The sequence below is a fragment of the Onychomys torridus genome, chromosome 15, assembly GCF_903995425.1.
Source record: "Onychomys torridus chromosome 15, mOncTor1.1, whole genome shotgun sequence".
Classification (NCBI taxonomy): domain Eukaryota; kingdom Metazoa; phylum Chordata; class Mammalia; order Rodentia; family Cricetidae; genus Onychomys; species Onychomys torridus.
In genome coordinates, this window is record NC_050457.1 from 38,300,041 (window position 1) to 38,320,760 (window position 20,720).

The following is a 20,720-nucleotide window of genomic DNA, read 5'->3' on the forward strand; positions in this document are numbered from 1 at the left end:
GGTGTTAGATATCCATGTGGGGCAGGGAACCTCTGGCCTTCAGAGGGCACAGCAGTGGAAAGAACCTTATGTGAGAGAGCAAACAAAAAGATAAACTTCTGAACAAGGTATCTAGGGGACAGTTTCTAGTCCTGTAGACCAAGGAACTTACATCTTTCTATCTCTATGCCTATTTCTGAGCATTAGAAGAATTGTCCCACCCCAGGAGATGGGATCCTGTGAGCAGGAAACAGGGGTAAGTGGTGAGAGGCTCTCTGGAAGACACAAGGCTCTCTGAGGTAAGACTATAGGGGAAGTGGAAGGACAACCCTTGATGGCTGAGTCCAGTTTGTAGTTTTGCCTGGGAGGAGGTATGACAGCCACCGAGAAGGCATAAGAAACACGGTGATCATCCTGTACATCCTACTATAAGATAAGATGTGCAACTGATTCTAAACTAACTGAGGATGTCAGTCAGATATGATCCTATGACAGCCGTAGACCTGAGTGCCGAGAGGAGGGCTTAAAGGTAAGGTGTATATTAAATATCAGCCATAATAAGAGAGACTGAACTCAGCTTTTTCTAGAGAGGAGACAATAGATTGTGGTAGGAAGATACAAAAAAAAAAAAAAAAGTCGAGAATTCTGGAGGCTATTAAATCAGCTGGGACAGGTATGGTAACTGATTTAGAGACAGGAAAGAAACAGACAAATGGGGAAAATTTATTCTTTTTTTTTTCAAAGTTTATTCTTTTTGTTTCCCCAGAGCTGAAGACTGAACCCAGGGCCTTGCACTTGCTAGGCAAGCGCTCTACCACTGAGCTAAATCCCCAACCCGAAAGTTTATTCTTAAGATTTAAAAGTGTTGTTCTCTAGAAACCAGGATGATATATAGCCTTTATTAATAGAAGTTTTTAATAAAAACTCACAGTAGAACTTCCATTGTCTCAGAAGGCTTTTTGCCCAATCCCCTGGTATGTAAAATAAACATCAAAATTATATATAGTTTTTCAAGACAGGGTTTCCTGTGTAACAGTCTAAGCTATTCTCTATTTTGCTTTGTAGACCAGGCTGGCCTCAAAATCAGGGATCCACTTTCCTCTGCTTCCGGATTGCTGGGATTAAAGGCATGGACCACTACTGCTCAACAATTTTATATTTTTTAGGGAACTAGAAAGGTGAGTTTTTAGTAAAGATAGCTAGAAAGAATATGGAAAACTATTCCACTAGGTGTGAGGTATGGTCCTGTCAGATGCCTCCTAAAAACATGTACTGGGAAATCATGAACTGCACCCTGGGGTTACTGCTGCTCCAGTCAGCAGGACTTATTTTTGGTAGATCCCATCAGAAATTGGAAAAAGAAAAAAAGGAGCATAGTAAAAAAAAAAAAAAAAGAAAGAAACTCAGCCAGGAATTGAGCCCCCTTCTCTCCCTTCCCTTCTCCCTCCCTCCAAAGTCTTGCTCTATTGTCCAGGCCAGACTCAGAATCCTGGTCTCCAGAGATGTTCCTGCCTTTCTCTACTGAGTAGCTTGGAATACAACTGTCACTTTCTAAAATACTTGCTATTTATTCTTGGGGAATCATGAGACTTTTATGTATGCATTTTTGAGTGCCTACATCAAGAAGATTACATGGGACTGGCCTAGGCACTCTGCATATATGTTATAATTGTGTAGCCTGTTTTTTTTTTGTTGTTGTTGTTGTTTGTTTGTTTTTGTTTTTTCTTTTTTGGGATTCCTAACAGTGGGAACAGGGGCTATCTTCAACTCTTTTCCAGGCTTTTGGGATCCTACTCCTCATACTGTGTCACCTTGCCAAACCTTAATACATGGGGAGGTGCTTAGTCTTACTGCAACTTGATATGCTGTGTTTTGTTGATGCTCATGGGATACCTGCTCTTTCCTAATCAGAAAAGAGGAAAAGATGGGGTGTGGGAATAGAGGGGGTTAGGGGAGGGACTGGGAGGAGAGGATGGAGGGAAACTATGAGATGTAAAATAAATAAATTAATTAATAAAAACGTATAAAAAACAAAACAAAGAAGATATAATAGCATCCAATTGAGACTTCTCAGAAAATGATTTCAAATTATTGAAAATACTTTCTTATGTAAAATACAAGTCAGATTATATTATATTATAAACAAAAGGCTCCAAACTAATATCAGAATTATGCAGAGTTATTTTTAAATTTCACAGAATTCAGGTAATTCTTTTCAAGCAAAGTGTAAACAGGAGGAATTCACTATTGGTCAAAATGGATATAGGGAAAATATATATCTAATTTTAGAGTACATTATTTAGTTTTTTTATTTATGTGTATATGTGTGTGCCTGTGTGAATTTATGTGCATCATGTGTGTACAGGGGCCTGAAGAGGTCAGGGGACTTTGGATCTCCTGGAATTGGAATTGTAGGCTGGGGACTGAACCTGGATCCTCTGCAAGAACAGTAAGTGTTCATAAGCACTAAGCCATCTCTTTTTTCCTGTAAAGGTATTATTAATAATCTTATGGGTTAGAGAATTAAAATAAGCAGCTTTTAGAAGAGACATAAATGCTATACATCATTCTTTTTGATGACTCTGTCAAAAATAAAACTAAAATCAACAACAGTAAATGAAACCATGGGCCAAATACTGACCTTAGAAGTGTATGTTTCAATTCATTTCCCAGGTCACCATTTACATGCATTAAAAAATGAAGATTTGGCAAATGAAAAATTTAAGACTTCACATCTAACATTATTTTCCCCAAAGGAGAGCCATGTGCTCATTTATGATTTTTGATGTTTTTACCTGTGTCTTTTTAGGTCCTATATCCAGGCCTTGTACAAATTTTTCCAAAAAGTTCTTTACTGCCTCCCAGGGATAAATACTGTTTGATTCGTCACATACAACTACAACATCTACGAGGGAAGGGCAAGCTGCACAGGGAGAGACAAAGGAAGAACACATTTTCCAAAGATAAGTCAAACATCACAACCATATACGCTTCAGACTTACAGAGAGGTTTGGTTGGACTTGATACCCCCTCCCCCATTAATCATAAGGCGTTGCTCAGACGTCTTTCACATTCATATCTTACCCTGAACTGCGGGTGAAAAGCTGGTCAAGGACTGAAAGTCTGGACTGATGTCAGAACAAATTCCAGTTGCATAATACTGATTTCCACACTGATGTGCCCACAGAGGACCACAGGTCTTCAAAGAAAGGAGAAAATAATAAACATACACAGGAAACGTCACCTTCTAGTTCTCCTTTTATGGAATTAAGACACCATGTTCATTCTTTCCCAAGATACTAGGATTTACCAACTCACATACACACACGTGTGTGTATATATACCTACATATGTACACATGTATATATATGAATGTATATACACATATGTTTATATATATTTGTGCATGTATGTGCATACATATGTGTTTTTTTTTGCCCATATGTCTTAGTGCTACTTTTGTACCCAGTGCCCTTGGAGGCCAGAAAAGGATGTTGGGCTATAGAAATTGAACCCAGGTCCTTTGGAAGGACAGCCAGTGGTCTTAATCACTGAGCCATCTCACCAGCACCTGATTTGCTGATTTACAAAACTAGCAAGTCAAAAATAGATTAGAAGGCCTGGAGAGATAGCTCAGTGGTTAAGAACACTGGCTGCTTCTCTAGAGGACCCAGATTCAATTCCCATTCTTCACATGGCAACTAACAACCTTCTATAATTCCAGTCCCAAGACCTCTGATATCTTCCTTTGGTTTCCATTGGCACTGGCATGCACCTCGTGCACAGACATACATTCAGGCAAACATACATGTGGTTGAAATAAAAATAAACTCTCAAAAATCTTCATAAAATGTTTTTGAGTGACCATGCTCTGGGAAGGCTAAAAAGACAAGCAGAAAGCAACAGATGGGCTGCCTCATGATGGGCCTTCAGGAAGAGAGATGGGGCCATCAGGGTAGCTGTCAGTGGACAGAGAGACCATGGGTTCCCCCACCAAACTAATTCTAGAAAAGCTCCATAAGAAAACTGAATGCCAAGTTGGCTTTTCGTCTCTCAGGTATGTGGGTCTCACGTGGCTCATTTAGGAAATGAAGGTAGTCATGTCTTTTTGCTTGTCAGATTGTAAAGATTGAATGTTCAGTCAGGGAAAGTAGCACATCATCGTGGTTGTTGGAGCATGGGGGTTTCCTCCTGTGTCATTCATCTAGGACTTCTCAATAGGAACCAGAAAGCCAGCTGCCTCTAAGGACAGGCAGGAGTCCTGTATGGACACTATGGTGAACAAAAATCACACTTTTTACATTCAGGGGCAGGCCACTGTGTCCCTGCTCACAGGATATTTTAAAACCTTTTGTTTTTCTTTCTGAGCTTATGAAGGCAAATTTTGAGTAAAACCTCATTCTTGTAAAGCACATTAACACACAAAACAACACAACTGAGGAAATGAACTGCTACCTTTTACCCTTGCTATAAACTATTTCTCTACTGTGAGCTTCACAGTCCCTAGCTGGCTGGTTTTTATCTCCTTGCTCAGAGCATACATATTCTGACTCTTACTATCTCCACGAACACAGCACCAATTCTTTCCTTAACTGCAGCCCTTCGATGAAAGCTGAGAACTGCTGATTAAATCATGATTAAAGCATACAGGAGACATTAGACTTTCTATTGAATTTTCTAGAGGAAAAGTGAGGAAGAGAGGTCAAGTCTAAAGATACTAAAAGTGACCTAAAGAATTTCACATTATGTAAAGCTGTGACCCATGCATAGCAGAGCATTGAACTTATGGACAGATCAATTATTAAAACTGAGCGGAGAAGTGTAAACTTACAGGAAGCAACTGGAAAAACAAAAGGAATTTATTTGACCCAGTTTAATTGTTAGTGGCTTAATCCTAGCAGCTGCGCTCATATTTCATGCTCAGTGTGCAAGCATGGTTTTCCTCCCATAAAACTGGAACATTTTGCCAATTAGGAAAAAGTCATTGTTGCTTCTGGCTAGTACACACACACACACACACACACACACACACACACACACACACACAGTAGAAGACAATCATTCATGCCCATTTCTGCATCCTCAGTCGCTTTATCACCTGGCAGGTAACTCATGATATATGCAAGAATAGAAGCTCTTTTTCATAAGCAATGGAAAACAGAATTAAGAAGCAGAAGCTACAATATGCCAATTGTTACTGCCAAAACATTCTTGCTTTAAGCCCAGAACTTAAGAAGGTTCAGAAATATGTGATGATTGTCAGTCTTTTCCACATAATTCTTAAGAGGAGCTCAAGAGCCTGACCTTTTCAATGTGTAAAGAAAGCTGGGTCTTTTCCTCCTCCCAGCTCCTTTACAGTGACTACAAATTCTCTTTGTTAAAAATTGTATTTAACCTAGAATTAAGGGTTAAAACTTTTAAAGTCCATCTACAATTCATAATTCTCAAGATATTCTTGTGATTTAGCCAACTGCAGAAATAAGCAAAAATCATGAACCAACTCTATTATAAAGATCTCAGAATATAACAAAGCCCCGAAGATACCTTGCAATAGCTGTTTATACACTGCTTCGACACATATGCTAACCAACATTTAATTTATTTAGTGGTAATAGTTTTTTTAAATGTAAATGTCTGTTATTCTAAATAAAATGACAATATTGGCTACAATTTCTTAAATCAAGTTGTTTTTTTTTTTAAAAAAAAAAATGCAAGATTTTTTGCTTAACATGTTAATAGCACAGACAGCCTGGGCTTTTGAAGACAGTTTTGCAGAGCTGTCCAACTAGACTATTTTTATATGAGCCAGAGAAAATTTCAAATGTGATTTGGTTTTTACTTATCTTCTTGCCTTTCAACTTTCCAGGGGATGGAGAGGGTATGTGAATTATTTTCTCATTCTTTGTATAGTCAAATATTTTCAGGAGTTTCTTATATTAGATTGGAGCTCAGAAACTCTTCTTACCTTCAGAAAATTTCCTTTCCTAGCTCATTAGGAAGTAAGTGATGGACAGGCATGATAGACAGCTCCTCACTTTACATAGGGTCAGAGTAGCCAGAGCTTACAGCAGTGATTAATGGCAAAAGTGCTGCTTGGCTTTGAACCCTGCCTGCTGAATGGAAGGTGCCTGCGCATGCTCCCTGAGTGAGCAGAAACAGGACCTGCGATTTTGATGGTATCCACACCTGCTCAGCACACCTCCCAGGGGGAAAGCGCTTCTTCTGAGGCTTTTCATTTCATTGAAAACATTCTATTGCTTGCTGAGTGCACAAGAAGGCTCCACATCAACACTGTTATGTCTCCTTGGTTATCCAAGGAGCAGAGTTGATCCAAAAGCAAATTTCAATGTTTAAATCTCCAGATTGTATTTGATAAGGGGGATGGCAGGGGGACACTGACCACAAATTCTCTCCAGAGGAGGGAGCATCTGAGAGAACAACACTCACTAGAAAGCCACCGGTCCCCGAATTCCTGGTGAGGGTCAAACCCAGACTCATGTTGGTTTTTATCTCCGTAACATTTGAGATGCTTGTTGAATCTTTAGGAGAGAAAGAGATGTTTTAAAGCATTGAATATTTACCATTCACTTCAGGCTATAATAAAACAAACAGGCAGACTCGTGTTTCTACATAGGTGTGATTGTGGCAGAAAGTGTCTGGAGACTAGCAATATATGATGAAGAGTGGGGATGTGATCACCAGACTAGGTCAGATCAGGCTTGCTCTCGACCATTGCTTGATCTGTTTGGGAGGCACCCAGGCAGTGGGACCGGGACCTATCCTTAGTGCATGAGCTGGCTGTTTGGAACCTTGGGCTTACACAGGGACACATGCTCAGCCTGGAAGGAGGGGACTGGACCTGCCTGTACTGAATCCACCAGGTTTAAATGAATCCCTAGGGGTGTCTTGGCCCTGGAGGAGATGGGAATGGAGGGGAGGGGCTGGGGGAAGGTGGGGGCGGGGGCGTGAGGGGGGAGGACAGGGGAACCCATGGCTGATGTGTAAAATTAAACCACAAATAAAAAAAAAAAAAAAAAAGTGGGGATGTGGTATCTTCAGCCACTCACCGCTCACTCCTGTGTGAGAGGCAGTTAGGCAACTGCACTGTCAAGGTATTTAAATATGTGTTCTTCAAAGAAAAATGTTTTCATCAAACAAAACGCACTGTGAGGGTACCATGCATTTCTGTCACCTTGTCTCCTGCTTTTTTTTGTTTTTTAGATCAGGATTGTTTAAAATAGTCTTAATGAACACCATTTGATAGACTCTGGCTCAAAGCAGTAGGAGAATTTCGAAAGAAAACCATGGGACCAGCCAGGTAAAATAAGAAATGAATCTGTCCCTCCAAGCTCTGGCACCAACCAGTACCTGGCTATTTTCTCTCCTGAGCCACTAAATTCCATAATTCTCCTCGGTAGCAAGTTCTCTAGTTTCAGGCAAGCCAGGGCCACTATTTTCATTAATCCTCAGCTGGGTTGCTTCCTGAATTTCCCAGGGCGACTGCTGTAAGACTTCCCTCTTCTTGGGAAGCCTTCAGTTCAACACTCTTCCTTCAGTCTCAGTGAGAAGCTCACACACTGTGGCCATGAATCACACTCTACAGGGAGATAGGTTCCTCCACACTGATGAGGGTCACTGCTGGGACTTCTCCCTCCCTCCTTCCTGTCTGTCTTAGAGGAGGAGGCATTCTCCTCAGACTCATTCTGCCAGGCACCAGTGACACCTCTCTGGCTGGATAAACGCTGCATTGTGATTGACAAATACTCACTTCATTTGTACCACCCCTTCGCAATCTCTGCCATTTTCTGGAGAGAATTCTTAATCTTGTTACCCTATAGAGCTGTCTTCCTACCTCTCCTGTACTACCTAACTTCTAGAAATGGAGGCTGGCTATCAATCCTTGTGTTATCTATCTATCTATCTATCTATCTATCTATCTATCTATCTACCTACCTATCTATCTATCTATCTATCTATCTATCTACCTATCTATTAACTCCCAGCCCCACTGGACTTATAACCACATTAATTTGTTAGTTACATATGTTTTGGTAGAGTAAGATTTTCTTTGGTAGAGAAAGAAAACAATGAAACTGCTGTGTGTATGCTCTTATTTTTAAATTTATTTTTTATATAAACTTATTACCCATAAAGCAATGTGCCCATCCATGTGTTAACTTAAAATTAAATATGTGCATGTGTGTCTTATGGACTCCCTGTGTTTTATTCAAAAATATTCTGTGATCATTTTTGCTGAATATGCAGCTATAGCTCAACAATATTATTTTTCCTAGGCTATCTAAATAGTATAATTGACCTGAAAGCAAACCCCAATGTTTAAATCTCCAGGTTTTGCTTGAAAATAGGGGTTGAGGAAAGACACTGACCACAGATTCTCTCCAGAGGAATGAGACTCTAGAAGAAAAATATTACTAAGTGCTGAAACATTAAGATGACACAATGGTTTGAGGTGATACAATAACATTGGTAGTGTGTGTTTCCTTTTGGCTGTTGTTGTTTTTCCTGTAATGCTGGGGATTGAACCCAGGCCCTCACATATTCCTGGATCTACCATTCAGCTACGCACCCAGTTGTTAAGTAAAATTTTTGAGTATCAATTCTATATATGGTGAGTGTTTAGAATTCTATCACCCACATCCCTTTTTACGTGAATGGAAAATGTGTACTCGGGCTTCACACTTCGATCCCTGTAGCATTTGTAGCTGACCATGTGACTGACTGAAAATAGGCTAATTTAGTACCTACTGTGGGGCAGAAAACATGTTATAATTTGTCATATAGAGATGTGTAAGGGACACTCCTGCTCCTTTTCCTAAGGTGTGTGTGTGTGTGTGTGTGTGTGTGTGTGTGTGTGTGTGTGTGTGTATGGTCTTAATGCATATACATGCACTTGGAAGCCAGAGAACAACTGTGGATATTGTTCCTCAGGCACCATTTACCCTTTTCTTTTCTTTTTTTTTCCAGACAGGGTATATTACTGGATTATTCACCTAGCTGGCAAAACTGGCTGACCTGAGCTCATGAGGCCCACCTGCCTCCAACTTCCTATTGCTATTTTTGCAAGCCTGAGTCAGCACACTTGACATTTTTTTACACAAGTGTGTGCGGCCATGGCTGTTTTAATTTTTTGCTTTAAATTTTATTCTTCTTTCATACACTCCATCCCAGCTGCAGTTTCCCCTCCCTCCTCCCTCCACTCCTCCCAGTCCCTGCTCCCACTTTCTCTCTCCCCTGATCAACTTAACTCCTCTGATTTCCCTTTAGAAGAAGGAGGAGGAAGAGGAGGAGGAGGAGAAGAAGAAGAGGAAGAGGAAGAGGAAGAGGAAGAAGAAGAAGAAGAAGAAGAAGAAGAAGAAGAAGAAGAAGAAGAAGAAGAAGAAGAAGAAGAAGAAGAAGGACTCCTCCCAGGGATATCCACCGAACATGGCCTAACAAGGTACAATAAGACTGGGCGCAAACTCTCATATCACGACCGGATGTAGCAACCCAGTAGGAGGAAAAGGGTCCCAAGTACACTCTTCCACTTCCACTGTTGGGAATTCTACAAGAACAACATGAGGTGTATGCAGAGGACCTGGTGCAGACCCACACAGGGTCCCTGTTTACCACTTTAGTCTCTGTGAGCCCCTGTGAACTCTGCTTAGTTGATTCTATGGCCTCTGTTCTCATGGTGTCCTCCATGCCCATGACTCCTACAAACCTTTCTCTCCTCTTCTTCAGGGTTCCCCTGGCTCAGCCTAGTGTTTGACTGTGAGTCTCTGTAATCTGCTCCCATTGGTTGCTAGATGACCCCCCCTCTGCTGACAACTGGGGTAGACACTGGTATCTATGAGTATAGCAGAACATCATCAGGGATCATTTCATTGACTTTTTTTTCCCCAGTCATGTTTGGTTCTATCTTGGGTCTCTGGGCTGTCCTGTCGCTGGTTCCTGGCCACCCAGGCAGTGCATAGCTGACTATTTTTATGTGACTTTGGGGGACTGAACTCAGATATTGGTGTTTGCAAAGCAAGCCCTTTACTGACTGAGCCACCTCCCCAGCCATGCTTCTAATACTTCATAACTGTCATTGAAATCCTTCTTTCCTCTGAGTTTCTTAACAATGCTCTTTCTCATTTCATGCCTTGATTCTTGAGGACTTGGGCTCAGCAATGTTTGTATTCTCATGGCTTTCCTGAGGAGATAACCATTGAGTTGAATGTCCTTTTACTTCCTTCAGGAAATACTGTGTGGGATATTTCTCATTTAGCTTTCTAGTCCTACATCTTAATGAAATATTTCACATTGCAATATAATACACCTGCAATGTAAGTAAATAAAATAGCAAATAATTTTAAGTTGTGTATTTTTATTAGAATGTAATTATTCAGCATAATCTGAAATATATAGTGTTTTTTAGACCCTTCAATATCATCCCCAGACCTATTGTGTTTTGTACATAATGGCTTCTTCTAGAAAGAGGAGGTAGAGAAATATTGATAGTCTCAGATTTCTGGCCATAATTTGAAAAATAAAAATGGTAGAAATCAGTCTATGGTCTAAGCAAATGTCCCAGGAGACAGAACTTTACCCATGAAGATTATTAAACCAGGTCTTCAAACTCATTTAAAAATTTGGACATGAGACGGTGTCCATATGATTAAGTAAACAAAGACCTAAGGCTATCTACATTTCTTGAAGACAAATTTGAGATCTTTTTGTCATTTTGTCTGTTTATGACAAATGAGAGTCTGCTATTTGTAAAGAATCACATTGTTAAGTACAACTCACTTTGCAGATTCAGCTTTTCACAAGTGGCAGCGGGTACATCAACAGGGCACTTATATACATCTCCCATTCTGTTCTCAGGAAAGCCACTCCATGGCGAACCAACCAGTAGCCTAGAAACAGAATGTTCTCATGAGTCATAGCATGCTATGCACAGTTTATTAAAGAGAAAAACTGAGCACAGATCAGCAACATTACATTTCACTTTAATCTTATATAAATTCATAGTTCAAAGGTGTTCACTTATAATTTGACTTCTTTCCTCATGGCTGATCAGGACACTTGAAGTCTGTGATATGGCTGCTTTGCTAAACACCCTGAGATGTCTCTCCACCGCAGCTAGAGAAGTATAATTCTTGCCACAGTATGAGCCATGCAAGTATTTACAGATTTTCTACTAGACAGTTGCATTAATACAATAAAAGTGACAGTCAAAAATAATTGTAATATTGTATTTTAGCTCCACATAATAAAAACTAGCATGTAGTCAATGTAAAATATTTCAATGAATTACTTTTAATTTTCTCCTACAAAGTATTTAAAATTTGGTGCATATTTTATGCTGAGAACACATATCAATATGCAGGCAACATTTTAAGAACATAAAGGGCACAAGCAGTTAGATACTACTGTATGTACTGACAAAGTGCTGAAGAATGACCTCATATTCATTCATAACCAAGAGTGACAACAACTGACATTTTTTGGAGTTCTTTCTATGCCTTAAGTTCTGTCATAGGCTGTGTTATTTAGGCAGCAGGTGAGGTATCTTGGTGGCTTTATGGCTACTACCTTTATAAAGCAGATACTTGCAGAAACACTGAACACATGTATCTTAGAGATCTCCTTACTGATTACAGTATTTTGGGTGCATATCTAGAATACAGAACGAGTCTGGTATTCACATCCTTCCTTTGGTTAGCTTCGTTTCCCTTCTAGGGTCTCTGCTCCTCCTCCCTACAGAAATACTCACTAGATGTTTATGCTCATATGGTACTGAAGAGAAAGAGAGTATGTACTGTTTGATCATTTTTCTCTTATGCATGCGTGTGTGTGTGTGTGTGTGTGTGTGTGTGTGTGTGTGTGTGTGTGTGTGTGTAGGCCAGAGAGCAACCTGAAACACCTTTGAGAAAGGATCTTTCATTGGCTAGGAACTCCTGAGTTGGACTGCACTGGCTGTCAGGGCAGCCCCAAGCATCCACCTGTCTCGGCCTCTCTAGCACTGGTAACAAGTGAATCACCATGTCCAGCATTTTTGCATAGGTTCCGGGGGTCAGGGTTGTGCTTCTGAAACAAACACTTTAGCAATTGAGCTATTGCTCAACCTGATCAGCTTAATCTTCAGAGGTCATAGCTGGTTACATATTGTGTAACATCCAGTTGCTAAGGAAGTATACTTGCTTTACTGTTAGTTATGCTTTTTTAAGTTGAGAAGATTATCTATGAAATTTACCCATGAGTGTTCTCTGCTAATAATTTGTCATTGTCACTTCCACTTTTGCTCATATAGAAATCCTGTCTACTAAATCCTGCACAACTATTTAACATACATAACCAATAAAACAATTAAATGAGAGAGATGAAGGATAGGAATTAAGCTCTTCTGTGAAACAAATGTTAAAATGGTCAAAGGATGCAAAAAGAGACGTAAAGGATGAAAACTTACACTTCAATAGTAAAATTACCTTACTCATTGCATAAAATTATTCTTAGAGAACATTCAGAATACCTAATAATTCAATTAACTTTTATTAAGGTCACAACTGAAAGATTTGTCCTCTTAGAAGCAGGTAACTTAGCATTATCTATTAAAATGTTACTTGTACTCAACACTTCAATCACATTGGGCACACAGGTTGAGGCTCTCGCAAAGTCAGAATTCAGAGTGATGGCTATAACATTGTTACCATGTTGATTTTAGTGGCGGGGGTGGGGGGGGGGGGGGGCTGCTGGTGGTATTTGGCATGCATATTTGACCATTTCTGGTGTTCTCCATTGCCACTTAGAAGGAGTTCAGAATATCCTTTGTCCTGTGAAAACGGTTTCAACAGCGGCTCAACCTTTTCCCTCTTTAGTAGTCTCTAGCATTCATTTACAGGGGGTCTACACAGCATTCTTCTCGTTTTCTTGCACAGACACTTCTTAAAAAATCAGGCGATATGCCTCTGATTTCCTGTCCAGCCCTGTCTTATTCTTGCATTCTCTTGAGTTGGAGTCCAGTCTTACTGAATTTGGTTTTCTAGACCAAAGTCTCTTATGCTTCCAGACCTTCATACATACCATGCCATTCCATGCATGGCAGGTTCTACCCATCAGCTACATTTCCTGTTGGATAATCCTCCCTCCAGAAAGCCATCTGGCTCTTTGAACTCTGAAGACTAGATCCTCCAGTAGATATGAAGGTTGATGAGGGCAGAGATTCTGTGCCTGTAGGTCTGAATATTTGCCAAATAAATGAATGAAAAAATAAGCATTTCAGTTACTGATTGGAAGACTGTCTCTGTAAAGGAAAAGTTAATTAATAATCTATAATTATATATTAGCTGAAGGACATACTATTTTTGTCCATGTAAAGGGTGAAATTAAAGAGCCAACACACACATGCTGTGTATATATATATATATATACATATATATATACATATATATACATATACATATATATATAACAATTTAGCATTACCCATTAAAATGTTACTTGTACTCAGTGCTTTAATCCCAATAGACACACAGGTTAAGGCTTTTGAAAAGTCAAAGAGAGCCAAAGGAAGAATACAATGCGACTCTTCTGTCAGCTATTTCAGATTCAGTCTGTACCTTCTACTATGCATCAAAATTTTACTTCTGAAAAATTAATGTTTTAAATTTATCTTTGAAATTTTCATACATGTATACAATGTGTCTTGATCATAACCACTTTCCACTCCCAAGCTGCCTCCCTTGTACCGCAGAACATCCTCTCAACCTCCTTTTAAAAATCTCCTACTGAGTCCAGTTAGTGTTACCCACAAGCACATGGATGCATGACCCTTCACTAGAGTTTTGGCAGCCTACCAGTAGCCACATCCCTGAAGAAAAATAGTCTTTTCCTTCCCCAGCACCCATCAATTACCCATAGCTCATCTGCTAGAAGTGGGATCTCATGTACCCTTTCCTCATCCATGATGGAATGTTGACTGGCTTGATCTTGTGTTGATCACGTAGAGATAGAACACAGCTGCTGGGAGTTGATGTTCTCAATGACTATGCAAATCCAGAAGTCATCATTTCCCAGTTTAACTCCCCATTCACTGACTGTTCCGTTCTTTTCCTCCTCCCCATTCTGCATAGTTTCTTGAGTCTTAGATGGCAAAAAGTTGATACAGATGACCCATGCAAAACTCAGCACTCTGTGTTATTTTACACTTGGTACTTTGACCAGTTATGAGTCTCTGAGCTCAAAGAATCTTCTCTGGCCAAGGTTTAAGGGATGAAGGAAAGTAGACTGTGCAGTCAGTCTATTTAGGAAGAAAACAGCACCTTGATGGTCAATCTTCGTAGCCAAATTTGACTGGATCAGGAATCGGACGGAACCACACCTCAACTGTGTCTATGAAGCTTATTTCTCAGATGGTTGAACTGAGAAGGGAAGACCCATCCTAAATGTGAGCAGCAGTCATCCATGGCTGAGGGGGCAGAGCTTTGATCCAATGGAGAAGAGAAATCTAGCTGAGTTCTAGCACTCATTATTCTCTGCTTCTTGACCAGAGATGAACTGTGACCACCTGCCTCCTGCTTCTGTGTTCACACCTTCCTCACCATGATGGCTGTGCCCTTAAACTGTGAGCTAAAACGAACCCATTATTCCTTAAAATACTCTTGCCATGTATGTTGTCACAATGAGAAAAGTAACTAAAGGAGTACCTTAAGACAAGCAGTTACAGAAAGTGTGGCTCTGGCCCTTGGCATTCTGGGAATTTCTGTTAATGCTGGTAAATCTTACAATATTTTAGAGTGGGTGTAAGGTTTTCTAAAAATTATCTTATTTAATCTCCAAAACAAATCTGAGATTATATTATTGGCATTTTACAAATGGAAGTGCTGAGAGAGAGAGAGAGAGAGAGAGAGAGAGAGAGAGAGAGAGAGAGAGATGAACAATTCGCTCCTTATAAAATTGCTGGTCATGGTCAACTGTGCCCCTGTCTAAAGAACTGGTTTTTAACCTCCAGAGAGCCCCCTTTCCTCTTCAGTGCAAGAAGCCCTAGGGTAGGCTTGGGAAAACTCTCTACATAGATGAGATGAGTTCTAGCAATTGGATGGAAAAGAGACTGGAAGCAGAGGGCCAGTTCACACTTACTGGCAACAGGTGTGTATATGGCTGTGTAGTGCTAAAAGGAACTACAGTTCACACATGTGCCAGGGTCCTCCTTTGAGAACACATATACACAGTGAGGGACAGGCCATACTGTTTGCAATGACAGTCAAGGACAGAGTATGTTCAATAAATACCAGATTTGATCATACAGGTGACGTCTTTGATACACACCTCTTTACCAAAGCCCAGGGGAGACACACTGAGGAAAGTTACGTATGCCTGAACTAAAGTACTCTGTTTCTCAGTGTCTCCAGCAGCAAGGATACAGTACCTGCTCTCTGCTAATCTCCTTGAGAAGAAGCCAGAGACACTGGCTGCTTTCTCTCCCACTGAGAATCCTGATGGGCAGGCCCCCTTACCTCCTCTCACCTTATGTAAGAATTCAGGATTAGTTAACATTGAAATTAGAGAAGGGTTAAGATGCCACTGTCACCATTACTACTGGGAACATTGTGACTCTCTTAAGGCAGCAGACACAAAGAAGAGGGAGAGGCATACTTCTGCTCTATCATATGCCACTCGATAAGGAGTCAATAAAAGCACTGAAATGTCAGGGAAAAAAAACAGAAATAAAGTTATTTTCTTCATCTGCTATGTTAAACAGAAGACAGGAAAAAACAATATAAAACCTGGCCATTTGGTGTGTACCTGAAGAACAAGGGAGTCTTCGTCCCTAGTTCACGCATGACTCATTCTGTAAATATTATAGCACATTAGATATCTACCTCCAGGCCAGCAATTCCAGGGAAGGTTCTAGACCACTGCCACGGCCTTTACTGGTAATATTTCCCACCCTGCAGCAGACACCTCACCACACCCACAGATTTTCATGGAATCCTTACAGCTCACCCCATGATAGGAGGCTATGAAGTCACCAGAGGCCTCACCCCATGATAGGAGGCTATGAAGTCACCAGAGGCCACTCCCAGGGAATCATGACATCCTTAAATCAACCAGACAGGAAGTTAAGAAGGCTGGTATTGTCAACCATTAAATTTTATGGACATCCAGCTGAAACAGGGAGCAGTACAACAGTACAAATTTTACAAAGAGAGGTATGGCATCCACAGGTGGGAGAACCATGTTGAAACATGACAGGAATTCTTTGTAGTTATAGATTTCATTAACTCTAAACCAGAAAAAAAATAGAGCTGTGTGAATAGCCGTGAGTGCTGATTCTCCAAACTAAACAAAAACCCAGGATATAAACTTCTTCTTCCCTACAGTGAAACTGGGAATTCTTCCAAGACTGTCTTAAATAACACTTACTGTTCAATTATCTTGTGGGAAAATAGTGATTATGTAGACTTCCCAAAAGTAGCCAATTTGCCCACCTCAGTGAGAATTCAAAGTGCTTTGTTTAGTTAGTAAACAATATTTATGATGGCATAGGTCTGATAATTTTAAACCCACAATCCAGGAGCTGCTAAAAATATCTTCCTTTGTTCTGTGGATCTCTAAGCACTCCAGACATTTCATCAACAGTAAGGATTTGTATAGAGATTGCCAATGGAGGCGCAGTTAAACCAATATGGTATTGTCAAGAAATGTTTAATGAGTGCCTATGGGATGGACATGTTGTACAACTCCAGGAGGTACCATTCTTATGTAAACTGTATGTCCTGGCCTTTTATAGTAGACCACCTATGAGGCTGTGTACAGTGGCAAGACCTACTGTCTTAGTTAGGGTTACTATTGAGAAAAAAACAAACTGAAGAGGAAAGGGTTTATTATTACATTTCCATTTTACTGTTCATCCCTGGAGGAAGTCAGGACAGAAACTCAAACAGGGCAGGAACCTGGAGGCAGGAACTGATGCAGAGGCTAAGGAGTGATGCTGTATGGCTTGCTTCTCATGGCTTCTTCGGCCTGCTTTTTTATAGAACCCAGGACCACCAGCCCAGGGATGGCACCACCCACAGTGGGCTGAGCCTTCCCTATCAATCACTAATTAAGAAAATGCCCTATAGGGTTGCCTACAGCCTGATCTTACAGAGGCATTTTCTCAGGTGAGGATCCCTTCTCTGATGACTCTGGCTTGTGTCAAGTTAACATAAAACTAGCCAGAATACCTACCTACTATGAACCATACTCAGTTGTAGGTATCAAGGAAGTCACTAGAAAAATTCTGGCCTCAAATTTTACATCCTAGGAAAAACATAGATAATAAATCTTGTAAGTGAACCATATGGTGGCAGTCATCAGTACTTTGGAAGGAAGATGAGCGGAATAGAGTTAGGAGTGTGAGGTGGAGAGTAGTATAATCTTTATTTGGATGGTTAGAGAAGCCCCTCTCCCCTGAAAATAAAACTGTTCAAGATTTAAGGAGACTTAAGTATTCAAGACTTAAAGAAAAGAAAAGAAAAGTCGGAGACTTTGATGGAAGAGTAGTCTGGGGCTGCAACAAGCTGGAAAGTCCAGTGGCTGGGGAAAATGGCAAGAGGTGGGATCAGCTTGACAAGGGAGCCAGACCACACATAGACTTGCATTTCATTAGTCCTTGATTTTTTTCTTCTCTAAGTAAGAAAGTTTTTTTTGGGGGGGGGCGGGGTGAGTAGAGTGATTATAATGTGGCATGCTTGGGAAACTGTGACAGATACTTCCTTAGAACAATTGTGCTGAAGCCACAGGGAAGCACTTGCCCTGTTTAAAATAGTTTGTCAAAGTAGGGCCAGCAGGATTTCTTTAGGTTGTCTTTCAAAGGAAAACTTAAACAGAGGGAGCAAGAAAGAGGGACAGAGGGATGAGCAAACCCTTGGAGTTGGGACATTAAGGAGAATGAGTGTCATTATCACAAAGGATGCTTTCAGCTGAGCATGATTTTGAGCTGAAGAAGCTCGACAGCTGTGTGAGAGACACCTGGAGTTTGAGATGTCCTCTAGACCCCGGAGGTGATACCTTACTCATGACTAGAGCCTCTTCTATGTAATACCTATATTAACACTAGAAATTTCAAAGTCACAGTGTATGAATAAGAATATCATCCTTTTATCATTCTAGGTTATTGACAATACAGTGCATCTGGCAAGTTATAAATAGAGCCTTGCTTTTTGCTAGTTAATGGAAAAGGTATTTGTGAATGAAGGAAGTCACCTATGAAATTTTGCCCCTCAGGGAAAGAGGAGGCAGGTAGACTTCTAGGTCATAGTATTGCTGTCCCAAACTCAGTAGTCAAACTCTTTGGCAGAAGTTAAAAGTAATGTTAGTATGTCAACCTCATTTTGTGACCACAGACTCTTTGGTTTCCAGATTGTTCCCTGAAGTGGTGAGATGGCAAAGCCTTCAAGGTCTTTCAATGTCACAACAGAGTCCACCAACCTCATTATCTCTAAAGCATCTTAAGTCTTTTCTGCTCCAGAAAAACCCTAGAAATTGATTTTATTACTGGAATCAAAGAAGCCAATAAATACCAATTGTGGCTTCGAATCATCTTCCATGAAGTTTTCCTGAAGTTAAAATCAAAAGCTGAGATACTCACTATAAAGACTTATGGTGATATAAAATCCTCCACTTTTACCCATCCTAGGGAACCAAGTATGATTTTTAAGATTACTACATTTCAGATGTCAAAGCCCACGAGACAATGGTGCTTTGGAGGCCTTTTTTTTTTTTTTTTTTTTTTTTTTGAATCAGAGATAAACACTTGAATAGCAACAGCATTATACAACTACACAATGGTTAATGAAGGACTCACTTGAATGATCTCCTTTGGCCCTTATAATTACCTATGAGTTGTTATACTATTTCTGTTTTTGTATAAAGACACTGTGCCTACTGTGATTTGAATGAGAGCCTCCTTCCAAGATGTAGGCATTTGAACACTTGGTCCCCAGTTGGTGGTGCTGTTTGGGGAAATTTGGGAGGTGTGGCCTTGCTGGAGAAAGGATGTCACTGAGGGCAGACTTTGAGAATATAGCCTCATCCTACTTCCATTTTTTCTCTTTCTTCTCTCTGATTTTGACTGGGATATGACCTCTTATCTTTCTCCTCCTGATGCTTGCTGCCATGTCTGCTCATAATGGACTCATCCCTTGGGAACTACAAGGCCAAGTAAACTTTTTCTTTAGGTTTCCTTGGTCATGGTGCTTTACCACAGCAACAGAAAAGTAACTAGTGCAGAGTCTCAGTGGTAGCAGAATCTACACCTACTTCTACATCCCTTCCCTCCAAATCCACAATTCATACTGGGTCCACTTAGAACTCTTTTAGACAAGAACTCAATACGTGTTCATCATATGGAACTTAAAAACATTAACAACTACCTCCTATCTATGCCACTTAGCACTTTCCACATACATGTTCTGATGGAGGGAACTGTTTTAGATGGTTGGGTACCAGAAAGGCCTATGTGTCAAAGCTCTTCACTTTTGTAAGTTAATTTTGTTCTGGGGAAGGCACTTGACATTATCATGAGGAATATCTGATATGATGTTTTGGAAGCATGGAGGATTTTTCCATAGATCATTGATATGTCTCAAGCATTCTAGAATAGCAGGTATCTTTCAAATGTGAGTCACAAATGGTGTGTGTGTGTGTGTGTGTGTGTGTGTGTGTGTACATGAGCATCACAAACTCAAGTCCAGAATGGATGATGGGAGAAGCAAGTTAGAGTATGAGATATTTAACACACATAGCCTTTGTGTCTGTTATAAAACTGAAAATTTCTCATTTTCATATGACTTTCTATTTAAATTTCTCCTACAGAGACACTTTTGGGGGGACTATCACACTTATAATAAATAACAAATTTTACTAAAATTTCTCTTAACCAAAAAGTTAAAACAATAACACAAGCCCATATATAAATGCAGTGATTTTTTTTTGATGAAGTATTCATTCATAGTTCTTCTCTTTTTATAAGGAGGTAGAATGCACCAGTCCTTGATGAAACAAGAAAATACATTTCCAGGGCTGGAAATACCCCTCATTCTTAGTCTTCATCTCATAAGTGATTTCAGTTACAATGATTTTGAGTCATACAATGAACTCAGATTGTTCTTGGGGCAAGCCTTCCGATTACACAAACAGAAACAGTGCATATCACTGCTAGTTCCAGGAAATGATCTTAAACATGTCTCAGGCCCTCGCAGATTGTTTGTGATAAGGATTGCATCATCCGTGTTGGACATCCGGTGTATGAGACTCAGGCTAGAGGCAGGCTGGCCCTCCTCTGCCTACGCCGAAAGAGGAGCACACCAGGCTTTACCCTTTAGCCACAGGGCTGCACAGCAGCTCTGCTTGGGAGGGTCTCCTTGCTTTTAAAACTGTGCAGCTCAAGGGAGACTGTGGAAAAGGCTCAAGAAGTAATGAAGAGATGTCACTGATACTATTAAAGTAGAAGTCTAAGGTGTAATAAAAATCTAATAAATAAAGCTACTAAAATAGCCACGTTGGCTTCATGAAAATCGAGTAGATCTTGAAGTAAAACATGCCTATATTCTTAACAATGGACACATAGGACAACCTAAACTGCACTCCGAAATAACAGTGTGATTTAAGAACACTTCTCCTGGAGCCTTGAATGGGTTAGAGGAAAAGGGCTGAGAGATGGAGTCAAGGATAAAAATGGTTGTAAAGGAAGTCAAGGGAAGCAGACAGAA

General features: G+C 40.2%; 1 protein-coding gene across 1 annotated transcript in view; it reads right to left on the reverse strand.

Annotated features, from left to right (window-relative positions):
• Itga2 (integrin subunit alpha 2) overlaps positions 1 to 20,720 on the reverse strand; it is a 95,149-nt gene that overhangs the window by 42,584 nt on the left and 31,845 nt on the right. Inside the window, exons 3-6 of the mRNA XM_036206918.1 lie at positions 10,771 to 10,880; positions 6,427 to 6,518; positions 3,064 to 3,178; positions 2,775 to 2,902 (exon numbers count right to left, since the gene is read on the reverse strand). Of these exons, the coding sequence (XP_036062811.1) occupies positions 2,775 to 2,902; positions 3,064 to 3,178; positions 6,427 to 6,518; positions 10,771 to 10,880 (445 nt within the window). The remainder of the gene's footprint in view (positions 1 to 2,774; positions 2,903 to 3,063; positions 3,179 to 6,426; positions 6,519 to 10,770; positions 10,881 to 20,720) is intronic.